The 18,508-nt window shown below is 44.2% G+C and overlaps 3 protein-coding genes across 6 annotated transcripts; 2 read left to right on the top strand and 1 right to left on the bottom strand.

The window, feature by feature from the left end:
• Nucleotides 1–531: 531 nt before the first annotated feature.
• Nucleotides 532–2,072, top strand: LOC129810722 (interferon-induced protein with tetratricopeptide repeats 2-like). Its single transcript, XM_055861512.1, has 2 exons — nt 532–588; nt 755–2,072. Exons 1-2 carry the CDS (start codon nt 584–586, stop codon nt 2,070–2,072), a joined length of 1,323 nt encoding a protein of 440 aa, XP_055717487.1. The 5' UTR covers nt 532–583.
• A 781-nt stretch (nt 2,073–2,853) lies between these two features.
• Nucleotides 2,854–6,833, bottom strand: LOC129810723 (pre-mRNA-splicing factor 38A). Its single transcript, XM_055861513.1, has 10 exons — nt 6,629–6,833; nt 6,054–6,213; nt 5,766–5,887; nt 5,583–5,668; nt 5,389–5,499; nt 5,135–5,241; nt 4,981–5,007; nt 4,670–4,761; nt 4,471–4,519; nt 2,854–3,655 (listed from the first exon to the last, which is right to left on the bottom strand). Exons 1-10 carry the CDS (start codon nt 6,756–6,758, stop codon nt 3,610–3,612), a joined length of 930 nt encoding a protein of 309 aa, XP_055717488.1. The 5' UTR covers nt 6,759–6,833; the 3' UTR covers nt 2,854–3,609.
• Nucleotides 6,834–6,895: 62 nt separating this feature from the next.
• On the top strand, nt 6,896–18,028 carry orc1 (origin recognition complex, subunit 1). Of its 4 annotated transcripts, none has more exons than XM_055861519.1 (20): nt 6,896–7,114; nt 7,291–7,398; nt 7,535–7,662; nt 7,939–8,111; nt 8,374–8,806; nt 8,946–9,195; nt 9,811–9,933; nt 10,263–10,328; nt 10,432–10,536; nt 12,331–12,523; nt 12,644–12,769; nt 12,878–12,999; nt 13,219–13,320; nt 13,849–14,020; nt 14,111–14,218; nt 15,405–15,554; nt 16,347–16,466; nt 16,659–16,828; nt 16,915–17,002; nt 17,121–18,028. In XM_055861519.1, the coding sequence occupies exons 2-20, from the start codon at nt 7,301–7,303 to the stop codon at nt 17,319–17,321; spliced, it is 2,928 nt and encodes a 975-aa protein (XP_055717494.1). In that variant the 5' UTR covers nt 6,896–7,114; nt 7,291–7,300; the 3' UTR covers nt 17,322–18,028. The 4 variants fall into 4 exon arrangements, with proteins under 4 accessions (XP_055717494.1, XP_055717495.1, XP_055717496.1 ...); XM_055861520.1 differs by having other exon boundaries at nt 12,647–12,769; XM_055861521.1 differs by lacking the exon at nt 9,811–9,933.
• The last annotated feature ends 480 nt before the right edge of the window (nt 18,029–18,508 follow it).

Consider the following 18,508-nt stretch of genomic DNA (forward strand, 5'->3'; position numbering starts at 1 on the left):
AAGGAGGAAAGAAATTCCACAAATGAACTTTTAACAAGGCACACCTATTAATGGAAATGCATTCCAGGTGAAGCTGGTTGAGAGAATGCCAAGCATGTGCAAAGCTTTCGTCAAGGCAAAGGGTGGCTACTTTGAAGAATATAAAATATATTTTGATTTGTTTAAGACATTTTTGGTTACTACATGATTCCATGTGTTATTTTATAGTTTTAATGTCTTCACTCTTATTCTGCAATGTAGAAAATAGAAAAAATATAAGAAAAACCCTTGAATGAGTAGGTGTGTCCAAACTTTTGCCCGGTACTGTATATACTACAGTTCATTCTCTTTGTAGGAAATTACATGAGAGCGATGTCTAGGGTAGTCACCTATACATGTAGGTAAAAGCCTTCAATGTGTGTGTTTCTGTTCGCTGAAATGGAAAGCAGAGTCCAAGCATTACGTGGAGGTGAACATTGGTTTTATGGCACCCAACCCACTGCGCTGCAAGATAACGGTAAGGACATGGATATAAAGCCAGCGTGTTTACTCACTTGTCCAGGAAACTCAAGACAGACACAATAAATCATACTCCTGCTCAACTATGAAGTAAGTACTCCTTAAATAAAGAAAATCAACAAAAAACTGCATTCAATAGAACTCAATGTTAACTAACTCAAATTAGATTAGGGATGGACTTGTATCACATTAACTCTTGATCTTGATGCTTAATAGTTTTAAACCAGTTTCCTGTTCCAACCCTTGTCTTAACCAGCCCTGCTCAGACCGCCCTGAAGACTAAACTGGAAGAGCTGGAGTGTCACTTCACCTGGGGACTGGAAGTCAGCAGGTCCAAGCTGCTCATTCACAGAGATCACCTTGAGGACATTGGCAGTGACGAGGGCTTTCCATGGCTGGGTCAGATGTACAACTTGTGGGCTTACATACACCACACCCTGGACTCCACTGACGCAGCCCTGCAGTGCCTCAGTAAGGCAGAGGAGGCCGTTCACCTAAACAGTCCTTCAGACACGATGGGTCCTTGGCAGCTGGTCCACTATGGGAACCTAGCCTGGGTGCACTATCACCTGGATAACCAGGCGGAGAGCCAGCGGTGCTTGACAAAGGTTGAGGGACTGCTACGAGATTACCCCTCACCTTCCCAGGGAGAACTGCACCCTGAGGTGTGTGTTGAAAAAGCCTGGACCCTTATGAAGTTTGACCAGGACAAAAGACTGAAAGCAATAGATTACTTTCAAATGGCTATTGGGATGGAACCTGAGAGAAAGGAGTGGCAATCGAGCCATGCCTTGGCCTTAGAATCAGTCTATTTTCATCCAAACACCCAACAGAAGGAGTCTGAGGTTCTAGAGGAGCTGAGACTTGCCAAGGAACACGATCCAGACAACTTGTATGTAGCAAGTATCTATCTGTTAAGACTTGGCCGGAGTGGCCAGGTGAGAAGGGAGGAAGCTCAACAGCTAGCGCAGCAAATTTTAAAGAAGCCTGTCAGTTGCTACAGTGGTCTTAGACCCTTACTTCAGTTTTACAGAACATATTTATCACACAATGAAGCTATTGACCTAGCAGGCGAGGCTCTGGAAAGACATCCAAATGTGCGCTACCTGAAAAAACAGCTAGCGACTTCCTACAAATGGAAAATATTTTCAAAGGAGGACAGTCCGAGGAGGCAGAGCATGTGCGACAGAGCCATCAGTCTCTATTCAGATCTGATCTCACTCTATCCAGAGACATCACTAAAGGTCCAACTGGACCTTGCAAGCATCTACGCAGAATCAGACATTGACAGGACAGAAATGGCCAATCAGATCTATGAGAATTTATTCTCCAGCGAGCAGGATCCATACGAGTTGCAGATGCTCTACTTCCATTACGCTACATACAACAACTTCCACATCCAGGATCGCAATGCATCAATTGATTATCACAAGAAGGCAGCAGAAATACCAAATCCTAACAAATACGGTAAAAAGAGTTTCAACATATTGAGGAAGATTGAACAACGGGGAAGAAATCAAAGATGTGCAGAAATCTGGGAATTTCTCAAAAACCTTTCTTCTCACAATGAATAAGAGCAAGGAGGAGAATTAACCAATCAAGAGGTTAACCAAATTGAGGGTCCCATATTGTACATACAATGTATTTTCTTTTTATGCTCTTTGGACTCTTTAGACCAGGTTGGTGCTAAACAAATTGTGCCAAATGTTTTTTGTTGTTGTTGAAAGCGCCATGCAAATAAAACTATTGTTTTAATTATTTTCCTGTTTTTAGACTAAAAGAATTCCTCATGCCCATAACACTTATTTTCGTAATATTTCCAATGGGGGCAAAATAAGTTATTTCCAATAGGGGCAAAACTTTCAGTGTGTAAATCATAGCATTTCCACATTCAGACGAGCACAACCTACGCATTGAGAGACATCCAAATCAAATGCAACTATTTTCACACTTATTCTGTAAAGATGAGGCACATCACATTACCCATTGTTTTTACAACAGCTCTCAAGGGTCTTGTTAAAACATACCAAATTGGGATTAACAACCATTATTACCATGGTCCCAGACCTGCTTGGACTGACAATCCATACAACAAGGAGACTGTGCAGACATGACATCCACAGTCTTCATGTTCAAAACATTGAGCAAAGGTCTCTGCTGGTGCATTGGGTTGTTGACAGCTGCCTATGAGCTGCAGATTTAAGAAATACAATTCAGATTGATTCTTTCTGTAACATAGTCTGAAAATATCAAGAAATGCAATCAGTTTCTAAAATGAAATACAAACACCAGGGGTTCCATACAGACTTAAAACCTTTGAACACATTTAACATCCAATTAAAAAAATATCCCATATTCAATAGATTGTAGTTTAATTGAATTCTACCATTGACAAAGAGTAGGGTTTACATCAGGAAGCCGAGTTTAAACCAGGGGTTTCAAACTCATTCCACGGACAGCCTGGAGTCCGCAGGTTTTTCCTTTCAATTAAGACCTAGATAACCAGGAGAGGGGACTTCCTTACTAATCAGTAACCTTAATTAATCAATCAAGTACAAGGGAGGAGCGAAAACCTAGGGACATTCTGCTCTCAGGGGAATGAGTTTGACACATGGTCTAAACAGATGACATACTATCAGAGTGGATAAATATGTTGGATGCCTTCTGGGAACTTCCTGAAAGAAAGCAGTTGGCCTAGAGAAGTGGAAACCCTTATTGACGTCCCACAGCTTATTTCCCTTCTGATGTCGAGTCAGTTTTGCCCGGTCTACGAGTTGAGTTCTATTTTCTAGACATACCCTTACTGATTAGCCAGTGTTGCAACAATCACACCGGATCACGCAACAAAAGGTCCTTATGTTTAAAACATTGAGAAACTTTTTCCACTGATCTATAGGGTTGTGGACAGCTCCATACGAGCTGCAGATTTTAGAAATACATTGGAGATAGATTTTTACTGCAACATGGTCTGAAAATATAAGAAAAATGCAATCAGTTTCCAAAATTAAATATAAAAAAACAGTGATTCTATACACAGACGTAAACATTTTGCCACATTAACTTCCAAGTCAAAAAGAGGAAATGTCCAAGAGAACAAAATACAAAAATGGGTCACTCGTTCCCTCTTCGACTCTTCTTGTGGCTCTTTTTTGAACTCCTGGAACAGAGATGAAGAAATCAACAACAGTAGGTGACATAAACCAGGTTTCCATCCAACCATTTAATGCGCATGAATTACATGACGCATTAAAAAAATAATGACCGGGCTGATGGATACAGGAAATGCCGGTACAATTCTATACATTTCAACAGACAATGTTTGTTCAACATGGTGGGATCTTTTTGGGTCGGTAACATTAATTATGCGAGAAATGGCAGTGGAAACGCCTTTATGCGCAAATATTGGCATAACAATCATATGGAAAAGCATGCAGCTTATTCGGTTATGATGAACTTCACAGGGTGGTGAACGGGAAGGTGATGAGTATGATGCTCTTTTCCAATAAATATCGAGGGACCACAACAATCTCATCATGTAGGTAGCCTACCCACAATGTGTCTGCCAGCTGTTAGCTAGAGAGCATGTGCCAAGACCAGAGAGGGCACATTTGCTATATAATGCCAGTTTGTTTGTCAAAACCATCAGTAGAGTTAAAAATGCGACTGTACATGGGAATTTAATAGCAAAATATTTTTTTATGTGCACTACATCATCACGCACAGCCTTTTATCTGCAATAAATCCATTTGTGGGAAAATGCGCTTATTGTTTCATGCAGATTTTAGAATATTCACATGAAAATCTGTCGCCAATTAGATGGAAACCTAGCTACTCTCACACAAAAAACATCTCCATCTTTCATATGCTGGTATTCACAGACAATTCAATTACACCATTACTTCAATCACACATTGAAAGGGGCATTTTAAACTAGTATAGTGGCGAGGGTCTTTCTCTTGCTCCATGACTTACCTCTCTGGGGATTTGGAGCGACTGCGATGCCTGTGGCTTCTGTGATGGCCTGGGACAAAACAGAGCAGCTCTAGGTCAGACTGGGACTATTGTTACAAACATGTTAAAGTCAAATGATTACAGCTGACTATCAGTCACAAGCATAAACAAATATGCGACTTTTGATGTAGTGCGATGCAGGTTGGCGTTGCTATGATACCTGGGGACTTTGAGCGGTGACGTCTCTCTCGGGAGCGGCTGCGGTGGCGACGGGGACTTTTGCTACGGTGGCGCTCTCGTCTGGGGGATGTGCTGTGAGTTAAAACAGAAACAATACAGCCAACATTAATACAGCACTGCTTATAAGTAACCAAGACCATACTCAATTAAATCTGAGCTTTAGTCCCTTTATAAATCAAACACTAAATTCTTTAACATTATATTTCAATATCTGAGTTTACCATCTGACGGTACAATGGAAAACACAAGGAAAATCCAGCAGAAAACAACCAAGGTAGAGACTCTACATACCTTCGTCTCTTGGGTGATCTGCTCCTCCTGGACAGAATAAAAAGGGTAAAAGACGTTTAGTGTCTTCAGGATGTGAAAATAAATTAATTCTGAGTATGTGTAAATGGCGAATAAAGGTGATTCTGGACTTTAGATTAGATCAATTACTAGTTACCGTCTGGGTGAACGGCTGCGTCTGTAGCGTGGAGAGGGCGAACGGCGAGGGCGGTCGTTGTCCCGGTAACTCCGTCTGTGGGGCTCCGGGGTCTGAACTCTCTCTGGCTGTAGACATTTGAACAGACAGACAGGAGATAAGAGACAGACATGGACAGAGTGAAACATTAACACTCCTCTGACTACTAGCCTAAGTTTACTCAACTTTACAGTTAGTCTATGCAGGCTCTAGGTGGATAAAGATAAGACGACAACCTTCTCCTCTTCCTCGTCTTCCTCATCACTGGTCTCCACTTCATCTAGGTCCTCTTCTAGGGCGCTGATGCGTGTGTCTAACAACTCTGCCTCCTCAAGGACCTGCCTTTTCTGTAGTCAACACACACAAAAGAATGTCAGCGGTCTAGGTCAGTGAAAAGGGGTCTGAGCACATACAAGGGGGGTAGAGTTACCTGAAGCCTGGGAAGGATGATGTCACACATTCTCTCAGAGTGTAGCAGTTCATCAATGAACTCATCTACATGTTGCAGCTCAAACTCTGAAACAAACAGTGAAAGGATATGGTGCCATTTAAAACCAGGAGACATTTTGCATTGTACAATCATTCCATAATACACATAAACGAAAGGACTCACCTCCATTTCTGTTCTGGCTCTTGATTTTTCGGTAGTCGTTGTACAGTGGTTCCAGGTATTTGTAGCAATCCACTGATGTCCCAGTCAACCTCATGTACATTGCTCCTAGCAAGCGGACATACCTAAGGTGAAGAAAAACATCACAGTGAGGTGTGTAATGCATGAACGTACCAATTTGTTTATGTCACATTTGTCAAGCTAGGAGTTAGAAGACAGTTGATCTAACTTTTAAATGTATGATTAAATACATAAAGACATATAATAACTAGCCCAAAAGCCCAGACTTACTTGAAATCCTCGTTCTTGATGAATTCTACAATGATGTCTTTTTCTGGCTGAATCTGTAGCATCTTCAGAGTGAGACACAGAAACGGTGTAGGTTTGATATTTCCTCCATAGACTCCTCCGACAAACTTCAACGCCATGGCTTTGTCAACGACAAGTTCGGCTGTAGATCAAGGAGAAAATAGTGATAAGAAAGATGATCAAACACGGTGCGGTTTGGACAAAAGTTGGATTCAGATGTTTATTTGACAGCGAGGGTTTCTAGAGACTATACATATTGTGGCTCTTTTCCGTCGCCACCCACCAGAATGATGCAAAACTTAAGGAGTCCAACTAATACACAGACTCTCCAAAAGCATTCCAAAACCCTTCTACATGCATGGCATCAAGTAAGGCTAGCCAAGCCAATGCCTTTGGTGTACATAAACCTCCTATTAGTGTGTGAGCGAGTCTAAGTGAGTGTAAGTAACTAACAGGGTAAAATGTACTAGACGTAAGCACACTTCCTAATAGTTACTTTGTTTACATGTGTGGTATTTGTACTTCAAGCTACCTAGCGTTAGCTAACTCCAACTCACCAGTCAGACCAAAGCATTCTTCTTTCCAATATTTTGATTCATAAATTCGAGTACGAATAATTTTCTCTACCAAGTATTGTGGATTTGTTCCATGTATACTGTTTGCATCTTTAACAGTCCTATTTGCCATTTTTACTGCTCAAACCGGAATGAAAAATTAGTTGCTGTGGGAAACGAACTCGCATTAGAAGTTGCTGTATCTCTTCCCGTGTAACAACGTACACTTCCGGGGCAGAATGTGAAGGCGTTCATTGGTCGATACTTCAGTCACATGCCAAGCACGCAATTTTTCGCGCGAAAGGTAGAAAGTGCAGCCACATAATCCGTTGTACTAGACAACATTTGTTTTGTTTGTTAGCTAGCTACGTGTAAAATATAACTAGCTGTATTACTACACTATAGCGCATCTTCGTTTATATTAAACTGCTTGAAATTTGATCAACTTGCCCGTTCGACTTTTATCAGACGAGTGGCTGTCTCTTTTCTGTGAGTATTGCAGCTAGCCCATTCATAGAGGTTAGCTAGCTAGCAAACTAAGGCCACCTTGCTTTTTGGGTTACCGAGTGCAATTATGGCAACTATCTAACGTGAGTTGTCTTTGTCCCAAGTTGTCTAACCAAGTATTGATTTGCTCACTGTGCCAAAATGTGCCTTTTGTAAAGGTCTGCAATTATGGTCCGCTACTTTACAAGATTGAGAGTGAGACGTATCTACAAATGGGGCGGAAGACCTCATATCTTCGACAGAAAATTAAAGAATTACGGCTTTGAGTAAGTTTCAACTTAGTTCTAGCATAGTGTCATAACATACATTTGCTTTGAGCCTCGTCAACAACGCTGTTCATTCATATTTTTGTTCCACTTGATTTCCAATGGAAACAATGTTTGTTGGTATTTTTCTCTCTAGGTACTTGACCATGAGCGTGGAGGGTCAGGAGGCAGTCACCACTGTAACACCTGGCCAGTACATCCTCATTGAGGGAAATGATGATGACAACCCCTTCGTTGCCAAGCTTCTCAAGTTCTTTAGCGATGGTGAGTCATTGTTTAATGTTATGCAATGTGCATAATGGCTTGCAACTTATTTAAAATAAATAATGATTAACCTTTATTTAACTAGGTAAGTTCTACTAGGCTGGCTAGCCTATCGGTATGAACTGTTATTTTTGCTCAGATGAATTTGGCAGAAATATGTTGAAAATGCTCTGTTAGTTGGGGAAACATTTTCATCCTTATTTCAAGCACCAAGGCGTAAGTAGGAAAGTGGATCATGTCCTGCAATGACCTTGTATACGTGTCTTTGGTCCTCAGAGTACCACAAGCAGAAGAAGGCGCTGGTGCAGTGGTTCTTGCGCATGTCTGAGGTGCCCCAAAATAAGAAGTTGTTGCTGGGCAGGAGCCCCCATCCCCAGGAGATCTTCTACTACCTGGGACGTGCCTGTGACGATGAGATCAACGTAGAATCCATCCTTGGCACTGTACATGTGAGGCAGCATAATTCACCAGTAGAAGCGTAGTGTTAGCGCCTTTGCTCTCTCTTGTTGACTTGAGAGTTGGCCCTCTTAAGTATTAGATGTGTTTTTCCTTGTCCCTATTCACTTAGGATTGCTTTCGTAGTTGTTTGGTTCTGGGTCATTTGCTCAGTCTTTTGTGACTGTTGACATCATTAAAGCACTTAAAAATCGAACAACAACATTTATTATATGGATTTTGATGCCATTTGAACGTCTTTCCTCTGCTCTCCAGGTCCAGCACGTCCCTGAAGATGCTCCTTTTCCAGAGCCTGGAACCAAGGACACCCTCTATGTAAAGCTGTCCTGGGACACCAAGGCCTTCAATGTCTTAGACCCTGTCCTGATGCAGGATACCCCTGCCTCAACCCTTCCCAAACCTGCTCTCTCTCTGTTCCCCCCCCGTGCTTCCCCCGCGGTAACCCCTGTGTCTCGGGGCCCAGTGCGTTGTGCCCTGCCCGCACCAGATCCCACAGTGATGAGGAGAGCAGGGTCTGTGTCTGACACTAGAGCCACCATGAGCGCCGGGAAGATGGGTACCCTTGAGGCAGAGTCGATCCACTCTGCCTCCAAGCTCTCTGCCTCTAAAATCCTGAGCGCCAAGAGGAGGGGCAGCGCTGCAGACACACCAGGTGTACGCAAGAAACTACAGCTCAGCATCGGGGCCAGTGAGTGTCTATCTCAGAATGTGATCATCTAAAATGAATCCATTTTTAACAGTATGTTGGTCAAGAGGAGATGGTGGAGCGCCTGGGAGAGCAGGTCCTGGTGGTGTAACGTTTGTGTGTGTGTGTCTACTCCTACAAGGTCCAGGGAAGAGAATGACCAGAGCAGATGTCCTCTGTGAGCTCTTGGATGAGGAGGTGGTGTCAGAGAAAGGGATGTCCCTCAAACTGAGCTCCTCAGTTTCACACTCCCTCCAGCATGGCTGCAGCCTCTCTCCCATGAGAAGTGGCTGCAAGACCCCTAACGGCCAGAGGGAGTTCCCCTGGAAGCTCGCCTCGATCAGCCTGGACAGACTGTCGCCTACTGCCCTGGGAGAACAGGACTTCTCCAGGTAGGGTTAGGGTTAGACTCAGAGTATCCTTGACTCTGGTACCACAGGAATATACAGAGTTATGTGTGATGCTGTTTCTACAGGGCTTACAGGAGTTGTACAACGCTACAGAGATCAGCTGTACAACATTACACAGATCAGCTGGTGCCATTTGGGTTAGATCTTAGCTATTTTTCACATTTTCGTTGCGTGTGCTTTGCAAAATAGCTACTTGTCAGCCTCTAAACATAATTCTTAACACTATATTCAAGTCCAATGTCCTGGTTGTGGAAGCTTTACCATCTTCCCAGGGTCCTCCAAGCTCAATGTCCTGGTTGTGGAAGCTTTACCAACATCTTCCCAGGGTCCTCCAAGCTCAATGTCCTGGTTGTGGAAGCTTTAACTTCTTCCCAGGGTTCTCCAAGCTCAATGTCCTGGTTGTGGAAGCTTTACCAACATCTTCCCAGGGTCCTCCAAGCTCAATGTCCTGGTTGTGGAAGCTTTAACATCTTCCCAGGGTCCTCCAAGCACAATGTCCTGGTTGTGGAAGCTTTACCAACATCATCCCAGGGTCCTCTAATGTACTGTGAGTAGTATCAGTAAGCCAGTGTGTCCCCTCCTTCCTTCCCTCTACAGTGTTCTGTTGCTGGCACTAGAGGATGAGGTATTTGAGGCAGGGTTACCTACAGACTCTGGCTCTGCCAAGACCCCCAAGAAGAGACAGGCCACCCCCAGGAGGAACTATGTTAGGGGACAGAAGTGAGTGTGCCACCCCAGGTCCGGTGACAGGAGCACGGGTGTGGTGGTGTAGGCGGGGTATAGCGGTCAGATTAGAGCACTTGGTGGGAGCTTGCCTGTCTGTCTTCAGACATGGCTTCGCAGCAGATGGTACATACTTCCACTGGCTTCATTTGAGATGGGTTAAAAATCCACAGCTAATGAGAGACGTCACTTAGCCGATGTTGATAAGCAGTGTGTTTACTACGGGCAGCTAAATCACCTTAACCAATAGACAAGTCACATATTTGTAGTAATAGTACATTGCAAATTGAGTGTCTTGACTCATATACTTTTCTGTCTTCCCAAAGAGCTACCACCCCCTCCAGGAGGAAAGAGTCTGCCATGGCCATTAGAGAGCCTGCTCTGGGGGTGCTGTTAGTATCTAACAGTCTGATTGATCAGTCACATTATTGATTACTCTGTTCTTATGATCCCATTCAGTTATTTATATTTCTTATTATCGTCTGTGTGTCTCAGGGCGGAGGAGGACTCTGAGGACTCTCCCATGCAGCCGATTGCCATGACTCCTCGCTCCAAGAGGAAGTCAGCCCAGCTGGTGTCGTTACGCATCAGGAAGCAGTTGTAAGTGCTGGCTGTCATGTGACTTATAGGTATGCCCCATAGAGAATGATGGAGGTCTCCAGATGGATAAAACCTGTTTTTGGACATTACCATTGAGGGCTTCCACCATTTTAAAGTAGGCAACTATGGGTTAAGGAAGGATCATTCAGGTCATCGGGATTCCATCCAGGTCATTGGGAGGAATCAGCCAATGAATTCTACTTGAGAGCAAGCATTCCATAACTGCAAGTTGCAGTAAATCACCAACTGTGGCTTTATACCTGTTCAAACACACTCCAAGTGGCAGTATGCACCCTTGCAGTGTGTATACCAACTCATAGAAGTACTAGAAGAAAATGGACTACTTCAAAATGGAGATGTCCTCAATGGCGCTGCCAAAGATGATTTATTATATTGACAAGATAGTCGAGTGACCACTCTAACAATGGAAATGCATGTCCTCAAAGATGAAAGCGCAGTACTGTCTTTGATGGAATCAAATGTATTTATATAGCCCTTCTTAAATCAGCTAATATCTCGAAGTGCTGTACAGAAACCCAGCCTAAAACCCCAAACAGCAAGCAATGCAGGTGTAGAAGCACGGTGGCTAGGAAAAACTCCCTAGAAAGGCCAAAACCTAGGAAGAAACCTAGAGGAACCAGGCTATGAGGGGTGGCCAGTCCTCTTCTGGCTGTGCTGGGTCGAGATTATAACAGAACATGGTCAAGATGTTCAAATGTTCATAGATGACCAGCATGGTCAAATAATAATAATCACAGTAGTTATCGAGGGTGTAGCAAGTCAGCACCTCAGGAGTAAATGTCAGTTGGCTTTTCATAGCCGATCATTAAGAGTATCTCTACCGCTCCTGCTGTCTAGAGAGTTGAAAACAGCATGTCTGGGACAGGTAGCACGTCCGGTGAACAGGTCAGGGTTCCATAGCCGCAGACAGTTGAAACTGGAGCAGCAGCACGGCCAGGTGGACTGGGGACAGCAAGGTGTCATCATGCCAGGTAGTCCTGAGGCATGGTCCTAGGCCTCAGGTCCTCAGAGAGAGAGAATTAGAGAGCATACTTAAATTCACACAGGACACCGGATAAGACAGAAGTACTCCAGATATAACAGACTATAACAGACCCTAGCCCCCCGACACATAAACTACTGCAGCATAAATACTGTAGGCTGAGACAGGAGGGGTCAGGAGACACTGTGGCCCCATCCGATGGAAGGCTGGCGGGATGAGGCGAGACCAGGTGGGACCATTCTAGCCAATGAACAACAGACACAACTCCGGTATAATGTAGTTATTTTTCTGAATTTGCTGAAATCTTACATATCAGTGCATTCAGAACAACCTAACCAGTATGAAACTTCTATTGGATCAAAGAAGCCTCACGTAGCAAATTAGCAATTCCTTTTTTGTTGTTGACTAAATTAGACACGCGAGTAAACCTTCATGCTTCACTTTTTTCACTATGGCTCTGCCCATGTGCTCAAACACAGACACACAGAAAAGTCCTCTAAATTCTATCTCTGGTATGCCCCTACTGGCTGAAAGGAACTGTGACCATCTAAGGAGTAATTTAAATGTAATTTAAATCTGAGTGATTTTAAATTAGTTTGAAGAAATGTAACAAGATTGAAAGGTTGTTTAATGATACCTCTATGTGGTGGTTGCCACCAATTGATGTAATCAACTCAGTTCAATTTGTATCTCAAGAAATGCATTTTTTTTTTATCTGCCTATTCTACAAAGTATTTTTGGAATGCCGTTTTGAAGTATTATTTACTAAAATGTGTCATTTGTTTTTATAGGAATCTGTTGGACAATACCCAAGAGCTGATCTCTGATGGCGATGATGAGAGTTTCGTTCCCTACAAGAAGGTCCTACAGAGCAGCAGCGATGAAGAGAAGACAGAGAGTGAGGAAGAGGCAGTGGTGATGAAGACCAGAAGAAGAAATTGCAAGACCTCCGCCATGACCCCACGCAAAACGGCCAGCAAGAAGGTATGTATGGCTGTGGTAGGCTTCTGTGGTGCCTGTGTAATTTGTTTTTATAGGAATCTGTTGGACAATACCCAAGAGCTGATCTCTGATGGCGATGATGACTGTTTCGTTCCCTACAAGAAGGTCCTACAGAGCAGCAGCGATGAAGAGAAGACAGAGAGTGAAGAAGAGGCAGTGGTGAGGAAGACCAGAGGAAGAAATTGCAAGACCCCCGCCATGACCCCACGCAAAATGCCCAGCAAGAAGGTATGTATGGCTGAGGTGCCTGTGTAATTTTTTTTTTTTTTTTCATTCTGACCTGAGCTGAGGAAGGGATTGAGGAATTCTATGGGTTTTCCATGTTTTCTCATCCAGGCCACCCCCCGTCATGCCAACCCAAGTACCCCCCGGACCCCCCGTCATGCCACTCCCAGTATTCCCAGCCGGACTGTTCCAGCCAGGCAGCCTGGGAACATCCTGGAGGAGGCCAGGGCTAGGTGAGAACAAACTGGCATCGTATCCAGACGATAGATTTCAGCCAATGATTTACTTTTGTGTTTAAGTCAAGGATGGGCAACTTTAATGGGGGTGGGGGCCACAAAAAAATCGTAACTCATCATGATGGACTGCAGCTGTCTCTTCCCTGTAGGGAGCAGGAGTTCTTTTATTAGATGTGATCTTTGTTGTTTTCTTAACGTGTGTGTCCCTGTCCTCAGGCTGCATGTGTCGTCAGTACCAGAGTCTCTTCCCTGTAGGGAGCAGGAGTTCCAGGATATCTATAACTTTGTGGAGAGCAAGGTTATGGATGGAACCGGAGGGTAAGATTGACAGACACCTCACTACGTTTCAGGAAATATTGTTACTGTGGAACTGTCTCACCAAAACCAGAATTTTCAGGAACTTGAGAAATGCCATATTTACCCCTAAAAAAGACTTCTGAAGCTATTTTGAATAAATATATTTGGTCTTAGTCATGAAATGTTGGCAGATATTGTCAGGGAAACTCTGGGTCATGTTCAGTTGGAACCAAGGGGAGAAAGTACTGTGAAATGCCACTACAATGAGTGTTGGCTTCTCATTGGACATGTTCAGTAGTGCTTCCTCAGTTTTTCTCTAGTTTCACCCCTTCTGAACAAGACCCTGGATTAGCTGTTCTATGTGATGGTCAGTAACAGTAGAGTTTACATAAATCACAAAAATATCAACACCGTCACGGTAGCTCGCAGGAAGGATTGTTTTGATGGAAAATTGACTTTTGTTTCTTATGTTGATGCAAGTAATGTCGACACTCCTTAACTTGCTGGTATAGCGTTATGGAAAAAGGGTTACAGTAGCTGTCTGTCTAGGTGTATGTACATCTCTGGTGTTCCGGGAACTGGGAAAACCGCCACCATCCACGAGGTTATCCGGTGTCTACAGCACGCCTCTGATATGGATGAAATCCCCACGTTCCGATTCATCGAGATCAACGGCATGAAAATGACCGACCCTCACCAAGCCTACGTCCAGATTCTACAGGTGTGTGTGTATATACACAAACACACACACACACACACACACACTCACTCTCCAAGTATCAGTGTAACTCCTGACTCTGTTCTCCTCCAGAAACTGACCAACCAGAAGGTGACCGCTGACCACGCCGCAGCCCTATTGGAGAAGAGGTTCAGTAACCCCGCCCCCAAGAAGGAGACCACCGTGCTACTGGTGGACGAGGTAAGGTCGATGTTTATCCACTCTGTCTCGACTCTAAGGATAGAAGAATACGTAACCATTGTTGACGCCAACTGGGAAATGCTGATAATGGATTTGAAGACAGAATCGTCTATGTTCTATACTCAATCGCTCTATTCTACCGTAATTTCCGGACTATAAGCCGCTACTTTTTTCCCACGCTATGAACCTTGCGCTTTATACAATGACGCGGCTAATTTATGGATTTTTCTCGCTTTCACAAATTCATGCCGCCAAAAAACTGAGCACCGTCACATAATGTGACGTAAATCGAGCGCGCTCAAACTTTCCATCATTCTGATTACGGTAGTCATTTTGTCACCCTCATCATGGCAAAGACACGGAGAAATGCATATGATGCAGCTTTCAATTTGAAGGCGATCGATCTGGCTGTTGAAAAAGGAAATAGAGCTGCTGCACGGGAGCCTTAATGAGTCGATGATAAGACGTTGGAAACAGCAGCGTGAGAAACTGACTTAGTGCAAAAAGACAACAAAAGCTTTCAGAGGAAAGAAAAGCAGATGGCCCGAACTAGAAAATGAGGCTTGGATGACAAGTGGGGAGAAATCCTTCACTAAAACGGGCCGCATGCGAAGAGCGACTTATGGTCAAGTCTGCCAGTGGGTCCTGACAGCGTGGAGCTGCTGCGTATTGAAGAGGGCAGCATGAGCTCAGCGGGGAATTTGCCTCCGGATGAAAGTGAGGAGAGCAACAATGAAAACGATCCAACATCGGATGAAGCAATTCTGAGGCTATTCAACTCCGACACCAAAGGAGATGACTTCAGTGGTTTCAGTGCACAGGAGGAAGATAGTGACCAAGGACTTTCTTGGTAGGCTACTGTTTACTGCTATTAAAAAAAATAAAAAATGTTACAAGCCTGTTTCGTTAAAGCCTATTTATTTTTGTTACAAGCCGTGTTTCGTTTAAAGGCTGTGTAAAGTTCATTTGTTTCAATGTACCGGTAGGCACCTGCGGCTTATAGACACGTGCGGCTTATTTATGTACAAAATACATTTTTTTTTTTTTTATTCAGTGGGTGCGGCTTATATTCAGGTGCGCTTAATAGTCCAGCAATTACGGTACATATTTATTGACTTGAATGTAGATGCCCAGTCTAGTCATTCTGTTTCTATGACTGACCCTGTGTTTCACACTCGCACCCCAGCTGGACCTTCTATGGACCAGGAAGCAGAATGTCATGTACAACCTGTTTGATTGGCCGACAAGGCGCCACGCCCGCCTGGTGGTGCTGACCATCGCCAACACCATGGACCTGCCTGAGCGGATCATGATCAACAGGGTGGCCAGCAGACTGGTAAGGACCGTGGAGATACTTCGGTGCACTGGTCCTTACTCAAACATCTCCTTGGACCCAGACGTTTCACAATTTAGTTCTAGCCCTGAACTAGCTCACCTGATTCTCCTAGTCAAGGGCTTGATGACCAGTTGAATCCGGTTTGTTAGCTCTGGAATGGATCAAACACACAGACGGGTTGGCTGGCAACGTTAGGAAAATGATGTACGAACATGGATGTGGCCGGAAGCCAAGCTTTCTGATTCTGAACAGTCGGATCGCTGGCAGCAATGACAAGAAGCTGCCATGTGGGCATCATAGGTGGCTAGTTTCATCTTGTTCTTCATACCATGTCTTGTTTTGACTAATGTCAATGCTAATACGGAAAAAATGTGCTCGCTAACTAACAACTGTAAAGCTGCTCATTTGTGTAAATGTGTTTGTTTTCAATAAAGATTTAGACAAAACATAGTTTATATGTTGTCAACAGTCTAAGCCAACCCGTCTGTTTTGCCCCATAGTTGCGTTCGTGTCGATTTTGTTGTTAAACAACCAACCCATGTATGGAACGGCCTGCTGGGGTTCCCAGACGAGCGGTTTGAGGACCACTGCATCAGTGTTCTATTGAAGTCCACTCCCCACCACACGATGGAGCTGTTAGATTGTTGGGCCAGGCTGGCTTTTACTCTATATAGTCTGAATTGCTGTGAAATTCCTTCAGCATGTTTGCGGGCCTCTTGAAGTGCAGATCAAACCAGTGTCCATATGGAAGTGTTTGTTTTGAACTAACTCCCTGTGCGTCTCTCTGTCCAGGGCCTGACCAGGATGTCGTTCCAGCCGTACAGCTTCAAGCAGCTGCAGCAGATCCTCACGTCCAGACTGAACAAGGTCAAGGCCTTCGAGGAGGACGCTATGCAGCTGGTCTCCAGAAAGGTAGGCCATATTGTCCCTCTATTATTCAGCCCAGGGGTGCACGACTCAGGTCTTCCACAGTCCTGCTGTTTTCTTTTCTCCCTGCCTCTTAATTGATCAGTTAATGCCATCTATTGGAATGATACTGTGAAGTGTTCTGTGACTACCTTTTGGTCAGTGGATTCTGAGCGCTGTCCTCCCTTTGTCCTCTAGGTGGCAGCGTTGTCAGGAGACGCCCGGCGCTGTCTGGACATCTGTCGCCGCGCCACTGAGATTTGCGAACACTCCGCCTCGCACCCGTCCTCCGCGGGATTGGTGAGAATGAGTCATGTGATGGAGGCGCTGGATGAGATGTTCTCCTCCTCCTACATCACGGCCATCAGGTAAGAGACACACCATTGCTCCACAGACCTGTCAGTCTATTCCCAATGGCCCAGAGCGCTGTCAATCTATGTGAAATCTCTGTTAGGTGTGCATCGTTGCAGGAGCAGCTCTTCCTGAGGGCGGTCATTGCTGAGTTCCGGCGGCTGGGACTGGAGGAGGCCATCTTCCAACAGGTATAGGACCTAATGAGTACAACATTGACTTACTACAGCTCTTTCTCAACACATCTTTCCCTCTTTTACCTGTGTTGTGGAGTTCCCTTATCTAAAGTCCACTGTCCCCTCCTCCCAGGTCTTTGTGCAGCACCAGGCTCTGAGTCGTGTGGAGGGCCTGCAGCCCATCAGTGTGTCCGAGGGTCTGGCCGTGTGTCAGCGTCTGGGTGCGTGTCGTCTGCTGCTGCTGGAGGCCAGCCGTCTAGACGTGCTACAGCGGGTCAGACTCAACGTCAGCCAGGATGACGTGCTCTACGCACTCAAAGCTGTCAGAGACTGAGGACCACCGGGGGTCTTAGGGTACAAGGGGGAGGATGAGGGTCTTATTGTGGCCCAGAAGAGAACCTGCTCCATCACTACCAGTCAACTTGGTCAGTTTGAATTTCAACAACCAAGATCCCTCTCTAACTACAACTCATCAGGACCACCGTTGGACCACTCAGTCCCACGCCTCAACCACAGCCAATACTACTGTACCACTCAGGACTGGGAATGGGAATCCCACTGACACCTTGTCTGTGTCCACGGTGGGTCTTTTTAGAGGCTCAGTTTGGTTTGATGCCATCTTCTGAGAGGTTTTAGGAATTCTTCTGTTTTAGTATTCTTTTACAAATGCTTTTCATTGTCATTGTTGTCAGCACAGCATTTTTGGAAGCTCTTGAAGGGGAAACTGCAGTGCACATGAACATTTGATGGAGTTCTGTCATAATTCAAGAACACAAATCATGATTTCTATTATATTGGTTTTATGTTTGTTTACTGAAAATTGCCCTTGTTACAAACTTTTGTAAGGATATTTAGATCTGGTTTTAACTCATTGTGTTGATGGGAGGAGAGCTAACCTCCCATCAGTTAGCAATTTGACTTTCCTCTTTATCCTTATTCAAGCATTTTAATGTTGCTCTTGTTGGTTTTAGGATGTTCTTCATTATTATGTGATTATTGTATCTACAAAAGTAATAAAGATATTTAATAACAATGCTTGTATATGAAGGCCTAGTTTTCCATTCTTCATGTAGTCCTGATTACATTACTTGAACAAATTACCTGCACCGGTATTGTTTTCCAGAGGTTAGAATGAAGAAAGCATATTTTGTAGGGATAAGCTAATGATGGACATTTGGAAAGTATTCAGACCCCATAATGAAAAAGTAAATCAGGTTTTTAGAAATGTTTGCTAATTTATTAAAACTGAAATGTCTTATTTAGACCATTTGCTATGACTGTAAATTGAGCTCGGGGGTCTTCTATTTTCATTGATCCTCCTTGATGTTTCTACAACTGGATTGGAGGCCACCTGTGGTAAATTCAATAGATTAAACATGATTTGGAAAGGCACACACCTGTCTAGGTCCCACAGTTTATGTCCCACAGTTGACAGTGCATGCCAGAGCAAAAACCAAGCCATGAGGTCGAAGGAATTGTCCGTAGAGCTCCGAGACAGGATTGTGTTTTGAGGTAATGATC

The sequence above is a fragment of the Salvelinus fontinalis genome, chromosome 14 (genome assembly GCF_029448725.1).
Source record: "Salvelinus fontinalis isolate EN_2023a chromosome 14, ASM2944872v1, whole genome shotgun sequence".
Lineage (NCBI taxonomy): Eukaryota > Metazoa > Chordata > Actinopteri > Salmoniformes > Salmonidae > Salvelinus > Salvelinus fontinalis.